Source organism: Lepidothrix coronata, unplaced genomic scaffold (assembly GCF_001604755.1).
Source record: "Lepidothrix coronata isolate B3197 unplaced genomic scaffold, Lepidothrix_coronata-1.0 Scaffold76, whole genome shotgun sequence".
Lineage (NCBI taxonomy): Eukaryota > Metazoa > Chordata > Aves > Passeriformes > Pipridae > Lepidothrix > Lepidothrix coronata.
Window position 1 is genome coordinate 2,592,594 of NW_016690256.1, and position 18,563 is coordinate 2,611,156.

At 38.9% G+C, this 18,563-nt stretch overlaps 1 protein-coding gene across 3 annotated transcripts in view; it reads left to right on the forward strand.

The window, feature by feature from the left end:
- Positions 1–18,563, forward strand: part of ME3 (malic enzyme 3) — a 119,237-nt gene that overhangs the window by 6,901 nt on the left and 93,773 nt on the right. For 2 of the 3 annotated variants that reach the window (XM_017819722.1, XM_017819723.1), the window contains exon 1: positions 2,227–2,277. The exons of the other annotated variant lie outside the window; for it this stretch is intronic. In XM_017819722.1, coding sequence (XP_017675211.1) covers positions 2,242–2,277 — 36 coding nt within the window. In that variant the 5' untranslated portion in view covers positions 2,227–2,241. Of the gene's footprint in view, positions 1–2,226; positions 2,278–18,563 lie in introns of those variants that run through there. 3 annotated transcript variants of the gene reach the window in all.

Sequence of the window (18,563 nt, forward strand, 5' to 3'; positions counted from 1 at the left end):
ACTCTGGCATTTCTAGCACTGAGCCCCTCACAGAGTTTGGGCCTCGAGTTTGATACTGGAGCTGCCAGTGCTGCCTGCTGTAGCTGAAAGCTGGATGCTGCCCTGCATGGGGGAAGTCTTGCCTGTACCTCTCTCTGATTAGATGACATGCAGGTGTATAGATTGTCTGATTTTGCTGGGGTCTTTTTTTATGTTTGTTTGTTGGTTTGGTTTTTTGTTTGGTTAGTTGGTTTTGTTGTTTGTTTTTACCAAGGGGGCAGGGACCTAAGGGGCAATTCGTTATTTTAATTGTCATTGAGGTTCTGGATCCAGAAATGCTCTTACACTGGCAGAACCTAGGAGACAAGTCAGGCTGAAAAAATGTCTCTTTCTTTTTCTCTGTTACTTATTTTTCTGTCTTTTTCTCACTGAGTTACCAGACCTGCTACCAAACCATGAACAGCCTATTGTAACGTTCACCCAAATAAATTCTTTCAGGACAGACATAGCTTTAGAGCTGTTGTGAGCAGGTCAGACAGGCCTTGGTGCTTGGGGGAGAATAAACACTGTGCTATAATTCCCTCTCTTTCAATAGAAGGCTTAGCACAACAGCAAACTTGACTACTTTCCGTGTATAATGGAGAGTAGAGATGATGAGCATGTTTTTCATTTTTTAACCTTCTCTTTGAGGCCCAGGGGTGACACTTGCTATCTGTCTCCCCAAACAACATGACATTTTGATGAATGACTTATGTATTGTCAGCCTAATACAATATCGTTCTTCTAAAAATGTTTTAAATGGCAAAGCTTTTTATAGTTCTGCAGCTGCCAAACACAAAACTCAGACAAGAACTGCGAAGACTATGGTTCTGACAAAGAAAATAAGGCCAATGCAAGTCTTCTGCATATCAACATTTTCTGCTTTGCAGAACTTTGCAGCTCTCTGTTGCATATGTATCCTTTTTCAACATGTGGAACCATAGAACCGAAACTGATTTTCAGTAAACTTCTGTGTTGTACGTAAAACAAAAGATTAGCTCCACGTCTTAGAGAATTTCTCCTGTATGTCTAGCTTAAAAAGTGATGTCTGTCTTGTAGTATGTCTCTATGGATTCTCTATGTTCAACCTCGTAAAACACGTAGTTAAGGCTTCACTGTGTTTCTCATCATAGGTAGGAGTTGGCTGTTTCAAATACAACAGTGATATGTTCTCCTGGACAAGACATCTTGAACTTTGTGTCTTTGGCGTGCCTAATGGATCTGACACTTTGCCTAGTGGTTAAATTTATTGTGGAAACTGTTCAATTCTGTTTAATCTTCATTTGAATGGTTTGATGTTAAACCTGGAGGTAATTTTAGCTGTGATTATTTGCAAATGAGAGAATGGATTATAGTGCCAAGTCCTGTCATTTTTGGAAATGTCCAGACTATTAAGAGTTTCTGTTGTCAAGATGATCTAAGCATGTAACCAGAGCAGGGGCTGAAGAGAGAGATAATCTTTTTTATTGCTTCAAATGATTTAGAGGCGGGGAGATGGGGAGAAGTAAGCCCAAGGATTTTTGTGTCCTTCTTCTAGCAACTTGTTTTTTCTTATCTCTAACTAGATTAGTTGGTCCAATAAACAAACAAACAAAAAACCAACAAAAAAATCCACCCAAAATGAAAACTTCTCCCTGATAGTCATTTCCTACCTCGCAAGGAATTAGATGTCTTCATTTTGTCATTTGTGTCTGTAGCTAAACTCTGGGATAAAACAACTGCCTCTGTAAATCAGGTTCCTTGATTACAATTATTGGACAGACTCTCCTGTCATACTGTATATGAACGTTTCTAGATCTAGCCATAAAATGATAAAAATTATTTGCTGAAGTGCTAAATATGAATATTGTGGAAAAAACAGATAAATCTAAGAATTGTACCTCCCATTGTGTTGGTGTTTGTTTTTTTTTCTAAAAGACTCTCTTTAAAATTTAACCAAAAAAACCCACTGGGAGAGCAAATAATTTGTGCTAGCATGATGTGTGTCAAGTCTGAATTTCTGCGGGCACTTTTGTAGGGAAAGTGTTGTGCAACAGTCACAGGAGTGTGAAAGACACTTGTACTAGAATAGATTAGCAGTTCTAATGGTTTCTGTGTGAGAGAGAAAGTTTTCACAAGTGGATCTCAAAGTATTTGGCACGATGAGTATGTTGGGAAGAAGAACTGAAAACTTCTCTCTTCCCCCAGTGCCTTGTGGATGGCTTTGCTTGGTGACTGGAAGTAATGGAAAGCAATGATAAATGTGTCCATGTGCTCCAGGTAGGCAACTCTACAGAAAACGTTTAAGTTACTGCTGATCTTAATGCAGAGTGGCTTTTGTTCTGCAGTGTCTGCTACTTTATATTCAGTAGTGAATTTGCTGACATTGGTGGTGTCTCACAGGCTTGTCAAGTAAATCACATTCAAACACGGAAATAGTTGCTCAAAGGTAATAAAAGAATTTTTTTCCATCTTGAGTTGGGAGGATTTTCAGTGCACGTACCACTGTGACTTGTTTCTCATTGCACACGTGCAACAGATTCCTCTTAGGTTTGGTAACTTGCCCAGGTTTCGATGTGCAGCAGTATTTATTAGAAGGAGATGTGGGACATGCCTTTCACTCCATGTGCTGATGCCAGCAGCTTTTACTTTCGTATGTCTAGGGAGAAAAAAAGTGCTTGCAACAGCACAGAGGTCTGCCTGAACGTTGCTCTTTGGTTTCTAAGAGACAGCATAGGCTTAAGTCATTGGGAGGCTTTCAGCTGATTTCAGTCATCTTTACATCAAGCCTTTTTGGAATTTACGAGTAAGCAGCTGCACCATTCAAGATGTAAGTTCATTTTCATCACAAAAGGGTAAGATTAAAGGTAGTATAGTGTGAAATGTCAGCATCTTGCTCTGTTAATAAATGGTAATTAAAATGAAAGCATATGTGAAAAATTGTGCTTACGGATTGTTTAAGCCAAAGTCTCAAAGCAAAAATGGAATCTACCAATAACATCAATTTTTACGACTGCAGAATCCCATGAAGGGTCCAGCTGTTCCCATAGTTGTGTGTCCCGAAAATCAAAAGTGCTTTTTAGTACTTTTAGTTTAGTGCTTTTAGTACTCTTTATTTTAGCATTTTCTATGTTTCATCTTCCTTGTGAGCTTTGGAGTAACCAACTCACTGATGCCTTTCCAATACCAGAAGCTGTCCTCTGGCATGCAGGCAAGAAGAGCTGGACTTCTTCACAAGACCTGCTGTAGGAAAAATGAGGGTACTAAGCGAGATACCTTGGAGAGCTTGAAGCTGTCCTGTAGAGGTCTTGCAGCTTAACAAAATTTACAAAAGGGCTTTTGAATTGTGACCTTCCAAATGTCCACTGATCAAGGGCAATGGGGTGTATGAAACCAGAATGAATACGTGACTCATGTTTGCTGAAGCTGGGCCACTCTCCCTAGAGGCAAGTAATTGGTTTGGATTTAACATTTTAACTGTATTTGAAATTATAAGATAATAATAAATTTCTATTTATATTTCTCATATAAATAGAGAAGAAGTGATGCAAAGGCACTGGAAAGCAGCAGCAAGACCCTAGTTGCTGCTGTAAATTGGGTTTGGTGTGGGTCACTTTTAAAAAGCTCATTGCATTTTAAAGATAAGCTTTAATGGAATTGGCAGTAAAAGTGCAACTGTAACCAGATCTTGTTGTTTTGTACAAGTGCCTTTCAGGTTTCTCTGCAAGGTCGAACGTCCTATTGACTGGCAGCTGGAATGTTTTCCTTGTAGGAATGTAACTGGTATTTGATGCGGTTGCAAAATGAGTTTCCCACTGAAGCCAAATATAAAAGTGTATGAGAGTCCAGCAGTTTCACTTCCTGCAAAGCTGGAAACCCTTGTAGCATATATTAGGATTTCCTGCAGGGAAAGAGGGATATTAATCTTGTTTGACTTACAGAATCATAATATTTGTACTGCAATTTGTAACACAGAGCAAGAAGTTTTCAATTAGTATTTCCTGAGAATTAGTAAATTCAATAAAGTGGATGCTTTTAACTTTTTTTTTGTTTTGTTTTGTCAGAAAATAAATATAACATCTCACAGGACCTTAAATGTTTCATAGTGTTGGAGCAGGAAAGAGCAGTGCTGAACAGGGTTACCGATCATCTAGAAAGTGATGAACAGCTGACACTGTTCTCAAGTCTTTCTCAATGTCTTTCTTTCATAATGTAATCATCATAATGTAATCTCTGAACTGTAGTACTGTATCGAGTGTGCTAGTACGAGGCATAAATTTCAGACTTGTTGATAAAACAGGCACTTGGTCAGTTCATCACTGTTTTTAATTTTCCTAGTGTTGCAAAATTTTTCTCAAGCTCTGAGCTGATTGCAATAAACCCTGATTTGGGCCCCAAACCAAATTGGCTTGAAGTCCTGTGAGCCTCTTCCCTTTCAGATTTGTACTAAGTTCATACTGTGGAAGGTGCTTTATGTTTCTTGAAAACAGGCTTCAACTTTAGCTTTGGGACAGCATTGCATTGTCCTATGCAGGCAGAAGAATGCTGCTAGGAGAGGTGAGACACCTGAGCTGAGAATCTGCAAGTATGTAAGACTTTCTAGATCTGTGGTGCCCCCATAGTGGTGGGACCATCTGGATACATTTTGTGCATTGCAGATATTTCTCATTTCCATTCTGATGAGATGGGCCATGTAGCTGGGACTTCTGGGCATCCAGCGTCTGCTCTGTATATTATCTGTACATACGCAAAGGCTGATCATGTTTTGGATGCATTGCATTTACTGTCCACCTGCAGACTAACATGTCATGTAAGACTGAAGCTCTGAGTCAGCTTCTGTATTTTCAGAAATCATGGGGCAACAGCCAAAAATCCTTATTCTCCCTTTTTCTCCCAATTAAAGATCTAGGTAGAAACAGAGGGAATGCCTTGAGATCCCGGCACATGAGAGAGTAGATCTCAAAGCTCGTTCTTTAGGGAGGACATCTCTATACATGCTTGTTAATCCACCTGACAAATGAGAGGTGAACCGAAAAGTAGACTAGGAGTTGTAAAGGTACTTATTTATTGCTTTGCAAATTAAATTACTTTCTAGAATGCATCGCTTATGTGTAGAATCTTCTCCAACTTGAGCCTAAAATGGAGTCACAGATTACTTTTTCAGTCCAATGAGACTGTGGTTAGACACATCCCTTGGTGGGGTTTCCAGATTGTGGCGGAACATAGGAACTATTGTGTTTGAACATAAAGACTTTAAATAAAAAGAAAAGAAAGCGACATGACTGGGAGAGATATTTGTGGCTTATTATTTCTTACTACCAATTCTTAGGATTTTGAAGGCATGTATTGTTGTTTCTGCTTTTCATTACTGAGATTTATTCAGACATTCAAGTTCAAGCTATTGGAGCCCTAACGCACTGCTGCTTTTCATCTAACACCACTGCATTTCTTATCAGTTATGGAGGGCAGTGTCTGAGTCACTGATACACATTCGAGAAAGGATCGTCCAGTCATGGGCATCATGTTGGCATATTTCACATTTATTTTTGGAGTGCTTCCCAGTACTTCAGTACTGGGGAGCTGAATTCAACCTGCCCAAGGTAATATGGGACATTTGTAGGTGAACGTGAGTCTCTCGAAAAGAATTCCATTCAGCCAGCATACCTGTTTACTCAGTTGTCTTATTATATAAACTCTTGTCTATACCAACAGTGATCTCAACTACAGCCTGTTAGGAACACACATGATGTATCAACTGCTATATCCCATACAGGCCATCAAATATGAGTTGTTGTATCAAATGAAAAGCATTTTGTGAAATATTTCCCAAAAGCTGTGTGCAAAGGAAACAAATGCTGATAAACAGCTGGTACAGGACGTTATTTTAATTCTGTTTACCAAAGTTCACTTCATTTTTTCTTAGTTAATCACTTAAAATTTCTAGTTTTATTGTGTAACAATTCAAAACTTCAAGTCACATCATGTATAAATTACAGATGCCAGTACCTGTAAACTTGAGGTTATTACCTTGACTGCATAATTAATAATTCAAAGGGAGAATCAAAATAGAGTAAATACTTATGCTTAAAGCTAGTGGGCCAGAGATCTGGGTGTGATGTGTGGGCCCCCTGTGGCTGTTCCTCAAGTATCTGACTGGACAGATCCTACAAACAGTGATTTCTTAGAAATCAAGAGATTATTGGCCTGGCTTTCCTCTTATTTTATTTAATGACACCTTCCAGCAAATGTCTAGGACTGAATCCAAAGCAGATTGAATTTTATGGGAAACAAACGAGTAATTACAGCCCTTTGCAGTGAAGTTATAGCCTTATTGGCTTCATATTCTTTAAGAAAGTGCTTTGCTGAACTAAGACATAGGTTTTTGATTTAGTATCCCACTGCTTAAGACTCCAAGTGTCTTCTGGCTAAAGCCTGTCTGAAGAGTGGATTTATAGGAGCGCAGCTGGGTTGTAAACAAATGGGGATGCACTCCTGCTCTGCATTCAGAGAAGCAAAACTAAAAAAACAATAACCCATCTGTATTATTGAGTACCAGCTAGAAGAAAATTAACTGCAAAAATGAAATGAACTTGCAGAATGAGCTTCAGAAAGCTTATGATGTCTCCAGTTGGCATTTGCTTTATAAATAAATGAAAGGTAAAACAGTTACTTCAAGTGTTAAAACTTTTGAATGTATAAATTTCCTCTCAGGTTTGTACTGCTGAGGTCACATGGAATTTTTTCACTGAATCACCTTCTTCCTTTAATGTAAAAAAAAGGAAGAGCAGAAGAGTAGTGGTTGAATAGAAAGAAAAATCCCAACGCAGTATGACAGACCCTAATATTAATAGTGAGTTTAGATCCTACATTCAGTAGTGCTAGTGTAGGAGTTTGACCTGTCCTTCCTATATATCATGCAGTAACTGAGCAGTAAAATTAAAGTATGACTGATAAAATAGATATAATTAAGGGCGTTTGGAGCCAGGATCTACCTCCAAGTCATGGAGAGCAAACCTTTCTAAACTATTCTCCTCCCCAAATAGTTAGATATTAAATTTGGGTTCACTGTGTCTTGGTGTGAAGGAACATATTCTGATCCATTTGCTGTTTTGGTTCAGAAATCCCATGACCCAACTCCCTTGTTCCTAGGTTTGGGAAGTTAGGGAAAAGCAAAGTGTAGCAGTAACAAAGAGCATAGTGAGAATTGTCCGTAAGGTATGATAAAAGGAGTAAAACCCCATAACTATGGCAAACTTGCTCTCTCTTCCAAATACCAGACACATTTGCAAGACAAAAGTCCATGTATTTCTTGAAAAAAAAGCTGAGATGAGCAGCATTGTGTAAATGTTTGGGGTTTGATCCTACAGGTTCCTCAGATACAGATGCTTCCAGTCAGGAAGTGGAATCTTATCTCCTTGATCCATATAAAAAGACTTACACCAGGTAGCAGGTTCAGGATAAGCACAAATTCTGAGATTTAGTGGGAAAATTCAGTGGTAGAGAGATTTGTGAATAATACAAATGTGGATGACTAGGTCTGTGCAAGCAATACTCCAAGGCATGGATTTTCAGTGAGGGCAAAAATAAACCCAGAATGTCTGCTTCTTTCTGCGTCTTAGCAATGCTGTTCCAACATAAACATAGTTTAGTAGCTTTTGGCTTTTAGAAAAAAACTAATTTTTTTTTTAATATCTCTAAGTTATTCAGGTAACCTCAAGCTTTGCTAAACTCATTAATTTTTTTCTGGGAGTAAAAGGCTTGTAGGAGCATCAGGGCAACTTTTATCCAGAAATTTTGACTGAGACCAGCGTAATTTTAATAGAGATTCCGTACATTTGCATGTAATAGGAAGCGAATTTAAAATGTGCAATGGCGGGGACATCATTCTGCACTTAACTGATGTTTTAGTCAGCAGTAGGGTTTTAGTAGATACAAAATATACATTCCCAACAGTATAGGACTTGAACAACTTAAATATAATGTGGGTACTCATCAAAGTAGAACTTAATATGAAATTTGTCTGAAACTGCCTTTTTTTTCCCCATAAGCGAGCACAGGCATGTGCTTAGACCATGATTTTTGGCAGAATCTGGCCTCTTTATTCTGAGTCCTAATTTGCTCCTGCTGGTCTCTGAAATTCTCTTCTGAGTGTCCTGCAGGAAGAGGCATTGCTACTGCCATCTGCAAAGCATCAGCACCTACATCTACGCTAAAATCACTCTGACCTCTCAGCATATGATTACTTTTTAAGAATGTTCAAAGGCATATCCTTATCATATGTTAAACAGTGAAGGGACTGAATATGTCTTGTCACATAACCAATTTGTTAGGTGAGCATCAGTTAATTTATGGTGCTTCCTAGCAGCCACTAATTCATATTTCAGTTTGTGTATTGTGGTGTTGGACAAATGATGTTGTATTAACTCATTATTTTGTGCTTCTGTATTTTACAACTAAAAACATTTCTGTGAAGCAATAACTGCTTTGAATAATACCTTCTAGATGTATTTCCACAACCCATCTTTTTTAGAGCTCTCCTTTTATGAATATTGGATGTAGATCATGAATAGAAACGCTTTGGAAATGCATGCATAGCTTCAAGCCTGAAGCTGGTTTCTTTGTAACACTTTTGAGAAAAGTGTGAAGCATTTTTTGCTATTAATATAACCTTATTTTGAATATGACATATGTCAGAAACCAATTTTAACATAACGGAGGTGTTTTTATCATCAGGAGTACAAGAATAAGGAGGTAAGAAGCAAAATCTCTGCCCTATACTAAAATGAAGAGTGATAGCAAAAGTGATAGCCTGTGTTTGTACTGTATTTGTGCTGGCTTGGAGCAGCCCAGATCCTGGTTCTGTGTGTCCATTTATCCTGGTAAGCAGTGCAGCTTCAGTTTGTTCATAAAATTGAAACTCTTGTGCAAACCTGTTGAAAATGAAACATGTGCAGTCCTATCTGTTGGCACCAGGTCACTGAAAAATGGATGAGAGAGGAGGCATCTGAGCTTCACAGTGATCTGCTGCCCCACAGAAGATAAACATATGCTCCAGTATAACGTAAAGCACAGATGGTACTTCGGATCTTTTCGTAGTCATAACAACCTGATCATCCTGGTGATGCTCCCTGGAAGGCTTTTGAGGATGAACAAGATGGGCAAGTGGTGAAGCAGGCCTTGAACCTGGCTTTTTGGAAGACATTGTAGAAGTAGGTGGTATTCCTGTTTCTGAAGTCTTGTATAAAATATATTTGTTTCTAGTTAGTTTACTTTTCTGCATCTTTAAGCAAAAATAATCCTCTCAAAATGACTTAAAAAAACCCTGATCCTGTACAGCGGGGAAAGGAGTGAAGTCTGCCTAATGCAGTTTACAGGTATAAAATACCATACAGCTGCAGTACAATGTACTTTACCTCCTCATTCTGTGTCAGTAGCTCTCTGAATTTGCAGCACAGTAACACAGATATAGGTACCTTGTGGCACCCTGAAGTCAAGGAGAGGATCATTCTTTTAAACTTTATGAATATATCTCAGGAGAGCAAAGATAGAATGAATATGTATGCCTCTCTCTTGCCCTTTGATGACTTAAACGTGTGGTGAGCATTTACAATCAAATTTAAGATTTGCAGGATTTCCTATTATCTGGAAACATGTTCAGGTACCCAGGGAAGAACAGAAAAACAATTTTTTCAGTCCAAATGCTTTTAGCCACAAATAAATTCATTCACTGGATGTAAGCATGTAACTACTTTAATTGCCCACAGTTTACCAAGCCTTCTGATACATCTAGAAACACTTTAGGAAAACATCTGATTTAAATTTGAATTGAGGATTTTCCATTAGAAATACCTGTTTGTCTTCGCTGTGCTTCATCAGATGTCAAGTTTTGGTGGTACGATGGTGTTGAAAGTGGTGTTTGTAACAATTTTTAAAGGGTAGGTATTGTAGATAATAACACATAAGCTCTTGAAGAAATGGCAACATGTTTTTGAAACTAGTTGGAGGTTTCTGTATATGTGATATCCAAGGAAGGTTGTAACTTGACCTCTACAATCAAAATCAAATGTGATCTATTACCTGTCTCAATATCCAGGTAGTCTGCCAGCTCTCAACTGTTTTGTGATCACTAGCAGACTTCCTTGCACTACTAATTGACAAGGATATCCTGATGCTCATTTAAAATCACAGCTGATGGGCTGCTTTGCCATCTGAACTAGTCTCAATGACATAATTAAATGTTTGCATTTATAATCTGGTTATGGTCTCCTAATGCAGGCTTTATAGCTCAAGTTCATCCCTGTCTCATGGGAACACATCAGTCAACACTATCTGTGAATGGGACTACTTTCAGTGTTGTGTTCTACCTGCTGATGTAAAAACTCAGGAAACCCCAAATGACATATATCAGATGTATGCAGTATCTGTACTAACAAAATTAAACATACCCAAGACAGTTCTTTGCCACTGAGGCCAGCTGCAAGGTCTGTATGCACACTACTAAAGCCTTACCCTTTATAACAATGGGTCTGCTTACTGGATCTGCTCTGTGACCCATCATAACTCCCAAATGGCCAGTCCAGGAATCACTAGTCCTATAAATAACTGCTGTAGAGGTTTTGAATCTACTGTTATTTGGAGACACCATGGGTTCTCGGGTAAAATGCAGTATTAGCAATTACAGCTTTCAATATACTGCAGCTGTTATATATTTAATTATTTTCATACACTTTTTTAAATATAATTTGTTATGAAAGTGCAATTCTACTTTTGATATTAACAAAAGCACAATTTAGTTTTTATTACCAAAGTCATCTTTAAATCTCAAAATACAAACTAGTGTTTTAGTTCTGCGACTGATTTACAGCTTGCCTTCAAGTTTTCATTTCACCCTACTATTTCCATGTTTTTCAGCTAGGGAGACTTTTCATTGATACTGTTATTTTAATTTGGTTTTTTTGGGGGGTGGGTGTTGTGTTTGGTTGGTTTGGTTTGGTGGATTTCTTTTTCTTTCCCCATCAGTTGTGACCCCAGGTTTTAATTTCTTTTGTTCCATGCTTTCTACTTAGAAGCTGATGTATAAATCCCTGTATGAGCAACTTCTGGAAGCAGAAGAATTTCTTTTTGAAGCAGAATCAATATCTAATTCTAGTCTTAAAATACTAAATATGAAAAGAACATTGTCTTACTGTTCTTGATGTACCTCAGTTGTGATGTTATATCTGTTTGTTTGCTTTGGCTTTGGAATAAGATGTGCAAATTATGAATTACTTTTTTGTGTGACAGCATCTTGCTTTAGTAGGACTTAAAAGGTTGTGACTAAAAGTTTAGAATATGGAAAAGGAGAATAACACCCAAGAGGGTCAGTACAGCTCTACTTCCCCAGATCTCTGTGCTTGCACCTCTTCAGTGTGAATCCAGTGTGGTCTGTATGACAGCTGCTTGTGGATTTTTACACTAGTCCACAGCAGAGTCAAAGACTTGTTGTGCAAGAAACAGGGATTTTTCCACCCACATTTTTAAAGAATTCTTTGAAAATTATATTTCTTGTGGGCCACCTCAATGTTGGTGAATCATGCAGCACTGAACCGACAAATTATAGCTTGGTTAAGTGGTCTAGAGTAAACAGAAATTTCCAGTATTTGAAGAAGAATTTTTGACCCTGAAAGCTTATCCATTTACTGGTTTTCCCCTGAGTGTATTGCATAGCCACGCTCAATGGCAGTGCTTGACATATTCCAGGAGCTCATAAGTCTGATACTGAGAATGGCAACGCATATGGTTAATCCAGAATGATTAATGCATTTGCCAGGCATTTCTGGATTGGAAAGTTTTCCACTGCCCCATGACAGTACTTTTCTCTTGAACTAATTTTTCATGATCATAATTAGTATGAAAGCTGAGAAAGTAATTGCAGATAACTTTATGTAGTTGCATTGATCTTTTTAGTTTTCAAACTTTTTTAATTCTCTAATAATGTCTTTTAAATCTTGCATTCTTAATTGCTTTGCACTAATATTTAGAATTTTCTCATGTCTTTTGTGTTGCTTCTTGTCTGAAGTGGGCAGCTCTTTCGGAGCAGGATGAAGAACTAGAGCCCATTTATGAGATCTGTTTTCTGAAACAGGGTTGCTTAGAGTGCTATGGGTTCTGGTGATTGCCAGTGCTCTTGGAGTTTTTTGGCCAGTTGATGGAAATTGCCTTCTACCTGCAACACCTATAATGTTGGTGTGATTGGAAGGTACATAGAAAAGGTTTTACATTGAGATATCTGTGGGGAAGAGGTCTCAAATACAAGGCAAGTAGTCTGATGGACCTCCAAAAATAGTACTTCCTGAAGCCCAGAATAACCGATGAGTTGCGTTTCACAGAGTAGTTCATTGTCCTTCCAAAAATGGTGCTTGTCAGGAGATGGATGGTGTTCAGTAATCAGGTAATTTGTGTTCTGGAGTTAAAGAGCCAGGTTCAGGAGTTTGGAAACTTAGGTCTGGTTTCTTCACAGTTGAAGATCAGTGGTTTAAGCTTGTTGGTTCCTGCTTTATGTGGAAATGGTAAACTCTTGCTCACCTAACTATAAGCAATTCAGCAAGGCTGGACAGTCAAATTGGACCATCAGAGACTAAAAGATCTTAAACTGCTGCAGCAGTTATCTTCAGGGCCTTTTGACACACATTGTACCTGAAAGCCAATGTTCATGCTTTGAAGATAAAGCTTAACTGCCATAGCGGTTCACAGACCCTCAAAGGACACCCTTCTATTTGTGCATTTGGATTTTGAAAGGATCTGTGCGTCTGTGAGCCCTGAAGGGGTTCCACTCATTTATAGAGTGTTGTCAAGTCTCCTTTCTACAAGTAAAGGTCATGTTTCTGTATAATAAGGCAAAATATTTTGGGGGGTATTTTTTGCAGGCAGATTTCGTATTCATGAAGTACAAAGGAAAGTCTGCTGTTGTGCTTAGCAAGACTCAGTTCTGAAGTGTTGTTAGGTGTTAGCGTGGGGTTTCAGACATATCTGACATGGGGATGGGATATAGTGGACTGACACGCCTTTGCTGTGTTATGCTTCAGCACTGCAGAATGGCATTCAGTTTTTAAGTATATTTAGCATTTTTCAAGAAGCGCTGCATGTTAGTTTCTGACTTCACAAGCTTGTGAGACATCGTTTTTGTCTTGACTGTTTATCTGAGGGAAGCATGCATAAATCCTCTAAGCACTGTTAGCTGGATACATGTAAACATGTTAGTAGTAGAGGGTGTGGAATAGGGTTCATGCTGTTGTTCCAAAGGATGTTTTTGCCTTGCTAGGCTTTCCAGTGATAGGTCATAGCCAGCCTCTTTTCTTGAAGACCCTTCCTGGCCGGAGAGCTCCCTCACAAGCAGAGGTTTGAGAAACACCTTGATACATTTAGGAGTTCTCTGTGTATGTACATATAAGAAAAAAAACACCTCTGGATGATGTAGCTGCGTTTTTATCTTGCTTTCTATAGAGTATAATATCACAGAATCACAGAATATGCTGAGTTGGAAAGGACCCACAAGGATCATCGAGTCCAGCTCCTGGCTCTGCACAGGACCATCCCAAAGAGTCACACCATGTGACCGAGAGTATTGTCCAGACACTTCTTGAACTCTGTCAGGCTTGGTGCCGTGACCACTTCCCTGGGCAGCCTGTTCCAATAGCTAGACACTCTCTGGGTGAAGACCTTTTTCTAATGTCCAACTTAAACCTTCCCTGGCAAAACTTCAGGCCATTCCCTCAGGACCAATGACCACAGAGAAGAGATCGCTGCCTGCCCCTCCTCTTCCCCTCATGAGGAAGTTGTAGACTGCAAGGAGGTCTCCCGTCAGTCTCCCCTTCTCCAGGCTGAACAGACCAAGTGACCTCAGCCTCTCATACGCCTTACCCTCAAGGCCCTTCACCATCTTCATTGCCCTCCTTTGGAGGCTAACACCTTAATGTTTTTCATATAATTTTCCTCTGGATAGCCTTGTATTATGGTGTTGCATCCAAACAGTTTCAAATAGCAAAAGCACTCTTTCAGTTTTTTCTTTGCAGCCTGTTCATCTAAAGCCATTCATACATGTTTCACTGTGTCAGGCATGCTATTTCTGTAGCACTACCTATACCATCTTTGAGTTTATTTCAGCATTTATGCCTAGCTGTTGTGGCTGTAACTACATATATCTCGATTACAGAAGCCCTACAGACAGCGTAGGGCTTTTTAGCCAGTAACTGATCCTGGGTGTTATTTGGCTTTGTTGGCGGGGTTTGGCTGGTCACGCTGACTCTATTCTGTTCTCCCTCCCCCCACCCTCTGATTCGTTTCCCCATCTTCCACAGTTTGGAAAGGAAAAATATAAAAGTGAAGAAATCTCAGAGATACCACTACTTCATTCCCAGTTCTCTGTCATTAGGAAGTCCACTTCTGCTGTGAATTATAACCACTTCAGTGTGAAATTTGCTATTCAGAAAGTGCAATCTTGTGTTGGTGTTAAGAATCAATTCCATGATGTGCAGCTACTCGAGTCATTCCTGATGCTGTTTCAGTGCTTTATAAACTATTAGAACATACTTTTGCCTTTTCAAGGGATCTTGTTACAAACCACTACTTGGTAGTTGCAGAACTTTGGTTTCTGCACAAACTGTGTGGTAAGATTCCCTGGCACACGCCTCAGCTCTGCAATGAATTGGCTTTGGAGCATCAGAGCTAAAGATGTGTGTGGAGAACCCCACAGCAAGAAACGGTAAGAAAAAGAACATGAGGAACTTGAACTAATTTGGGGTTTCTTTGTATTCTGCCAGCAAAATGCCTCTTCATATTCTATATTCTCTCGTATCTCAGGTACCGTGATAATTTCACTGCTTGGATATGTCTGTGTGGCTTTAATTAGACCAGACTATTCCAGTGTCCTGTTCTTATAGCAGCCAACAGCAGATGCTTAGGGAAAAACAGGGATAGTCAAGCAAGCAGCAACAGTGTTTCCTGCCACCAGCAGTTTCTGACTTAGGGACCTACTAACTTAAATAATTGTATCTAATGGCCTTCAAAATATTTTTTCCCTCCTGTTTGTTGAATGCTTTTAAACTCTATATTCAAGGAAGTAACATGCAAGGGAAGGAGTTCTTTAAGATGACTGAGTGTTGTATAAAGAAATATCTCATTTATTTTGAAACTGAAGTTTGGTAGTATTCTTGCCCTTCTATTAGAACAGACTAGGAATAATCATGTATTTCTTTGTCTCTCTCCAGGAGAAATATGACTTCCAGCAACTTTTTAAGAGAGACTTCTAGAGAATCTCAGCTCCTGAGGTGGTGATAGTTGAAGGCATTACTAATGAAGGCCTTGAGGTGGTGGGATGAAGGATCTGGAGTAGAACAACATGTACTAGCCTAATTCAATTTCTCAGACTTAGGGTATCCAATTACTAAGGCTAACTAGATAGGGTGGATGTCTTTTCTTTATGATCAAGTTTTATGCTTAATATAGTACATTAATAATGGTCAGATGTTCATGGCCTCCCCAATCTCAACACCATTTTTTTTTCCAGTGCATGTAGGGAGGAGNAGATTAATTTTGAGTCTTAGCAAGGTTAAAAAATAACAAACAAGCAACAGATACCCCCCAACACCACACAAGATGATTACCAAAAATTAGCACATCTAAAATCAATTAATTTTTTAAAAGTAATTGGTTCTCAGACAGCTGCTTAAATTCTCTTGGGGAATGAGTGAAAAATTCAAAAGTAGGATGGAAATTTGATATTTAAAAGCCCTAGTGTGATGATATAGAGCTAGAAGATGAATTTGAAATATGCATTTATATAAAGTAATTTTTCTCATTTCATAAGAAGAATTCTAAAGCAATGTCTAGAAGAGAGCTCTGAAATGAAAATTACTACCATAATTTGAAGCTGTAACTTCAAGTGCAGTGCATAAGCACATATTCCACAGCCTCAAAACGTATTTAATAAATCGATAGGATAGAATTTCAATACCAATCTCTCTGTGAAAGAGTAAACACTACCATGGTGGTAAAGCTGTAAAGATAAACCTTAAGGGTCTTTACAACAGTTTTTATGTGTTGATTTAAAAAAAACCCCAACACCACTGTAAAATATACTTTTGCTTAAGGAGACAGTCCTTGCCCATTTTATGTAATAATTTACTCTGAGCCTGGCTTTAATTTAAAATAAATAGCTGTGCTGCCACAGTTTGGGCTCGAAGTTTCCACATGTTTTGAAGTCATCTGCTGCAAAGCAGGCTCTGAGGGTTCATTATTAGCTGGTAAGGGTGTGAATACAAAACCAGCTAGTTCATTATTGCAGCCTCAGCGGAAATTCCCTAGGGATGTCCTGTGGAGATGTAGGAGCAGACCCTAAAACTCATTTACGTTCTGAATCCCATCTACTTTATCTTACTGGGCACTCATCTGATTCACTGAGGAGTATGTCTGAGCTGTGCTGAGGATCTCACACTGGTCTTCAGTTCTGCAGAGAATGTGAAAGTAAGTAAGTCTGAGACCTAGAACCAAGGAAAAATTTTGCTGATTGGAGAAATATGGAGATGGAAAGCCCTGTTGCTTCCTTCAGAATTGCAGGGAGGTTTATTCCACTACAGTGCTGGAGATGACACATAAGTATAACCTGAGGGGAGGAGGGCAGTCAGGGCAGCTGTGAACTTAGCCTTGGGTATTGTCCTCAGAATTACAGTGTGCCCTTCAAGATCCTTGTGAGGACTGGTATGACCAGTAGTGCTTATCTGCTGTCTTGAGAGGTGCAGCTCTGGTAAGGCGTTCTTCTCAACCTTGGCTCTAAAATTCTTTCCTAACTGTATCATTGTAACTTCAATTTTGTCAACTTTTGCACCCCAGCTAGCTAAGCAGCTCTTCTGGCGCCTATTTCAAAGTTGTTTCTGCCGGAAGTCCTATGGATCTGTACAGTTTCATCTGTCCTGGATATTTGTCATCACTGTGGATGGGTTTTCTGTTTGGGGAGTTTTGGTTTTTTTCTTTCAGACTGTTATTGGGGCCCATGTTATGGTTGTCATAATTCACCTCACTTGCATCCAGGGAATTTGACCTGTAATTCTTTTTGCAGATCTCTGTTGATTTGTGGTATAGTGCAGGAAGTGAGCTATTTTGTTCTGAAGTCTACTTAGAAGTTGGGAATCAGCTGAAAATTATTAGTCAACTTTTCCAGTAGGGCTGGTAGTGCCAGACAAGGGGTCAAACCAATGTCTTGTGAATAGGAAAAAATAGAAATATCAAATGGTTTTGGTTGGAAGGGTTCTTTAAAGGCCATCTAGTCCAACCCCACTGCCGTGATCAGGGACATCTTCAACTAGATCACGTTGCTCAGAGCTCTGTTCAGTCTGGCCTGGAATGTTTCCAGAAATGGAGCATCTTCCACCTATCTGAGCAGCTTGTTCCAGTTCCACCCTCACTGCAAAAAATTTCTTTCTTATATCTTATAAGTAGTCTGAATTTACCCTCTTTTAGTATAAGACCATTACCCCTTGTCCTGTTGCTACAGGCCCTACTAAAAAGTCTGGCGTTAAAAACTTCTTCCCTTACAAAAGTATCTTTCAAAATTTTTCAGTGAAAAGCTTTTGTTAGAAGTTTTCCAGCTTATGATAAAAAAAATTAAATATTAAAACTCTCTTGTTTTTAATTTAGTCTTTTAAAAAACGGTTTACTTTTGATCATTAAATACAATAAAAGCCTACTTACTGGCTTTTGTTCTTCTTCCTGTTACCATCCTGCAGGGTTTTTTATTTTAATAGCTCAAACTTAAGCTAGAAGAATGAAAAGGGAGTTTAAGATATGGAAGGAGGAGGGAACTGATATATATATTTTATTTTTTTTCTTTTAGAAAGACAGAAGAGGACAGGAGGAAATAAGGTTTAAATAACAAAAGCTAACCTCCTCCAAGGGTCCTACAGGCACTCCCTGAACACAGTCAGATGAGATTTTCAGCAATTCATCTGAGGAAAAATAAGGCAAAAGGGAAATATGCAAATGAAATCATTCTTAAAGTGAATGTATTCCTGTAATTGTGTTGTCTAGAGCTGTACAGCATATGTAATCTGGAGTCTCACTGTGCTAATTTGGTTAATTCAGACAGTGAGAAACACCGCTTTGCTGTTCTCTGCCATGTAAGAGAAGCAGGGAATGGGAGAGGGTCCAGTTAAATATCAAGAGGCACTTGACTTTGCTTCCTTCAGGCAGATGAACAATGATGCAGATGCTCAATCAGTGACTGTCAGTGAAGAACTTCATCAGGATGAGACAGTCTGGCATGCCTGGTTCAGGTCACCTTGCACAGTGTGCCAGTTCTGGGCAACAGTAAATATTTTGCTTGTCTCTGTTCCTGGTTGTTTTGTTATTAAAAAAAAACCCAAGCCCACACCAAAACTTGGTTTATTATGGGTATCTAAAACTATGTTCATTTTTCTATTGTTTTCATCTCTTTTATTCTGAAAAGTGAGTCTAAATGATGAGTTGTGCCCCAGCCACTTTATTCTCTTTGCTCTGTCAAACCCACCTGGTTTTTGCAAACCACTAAGGAGGCA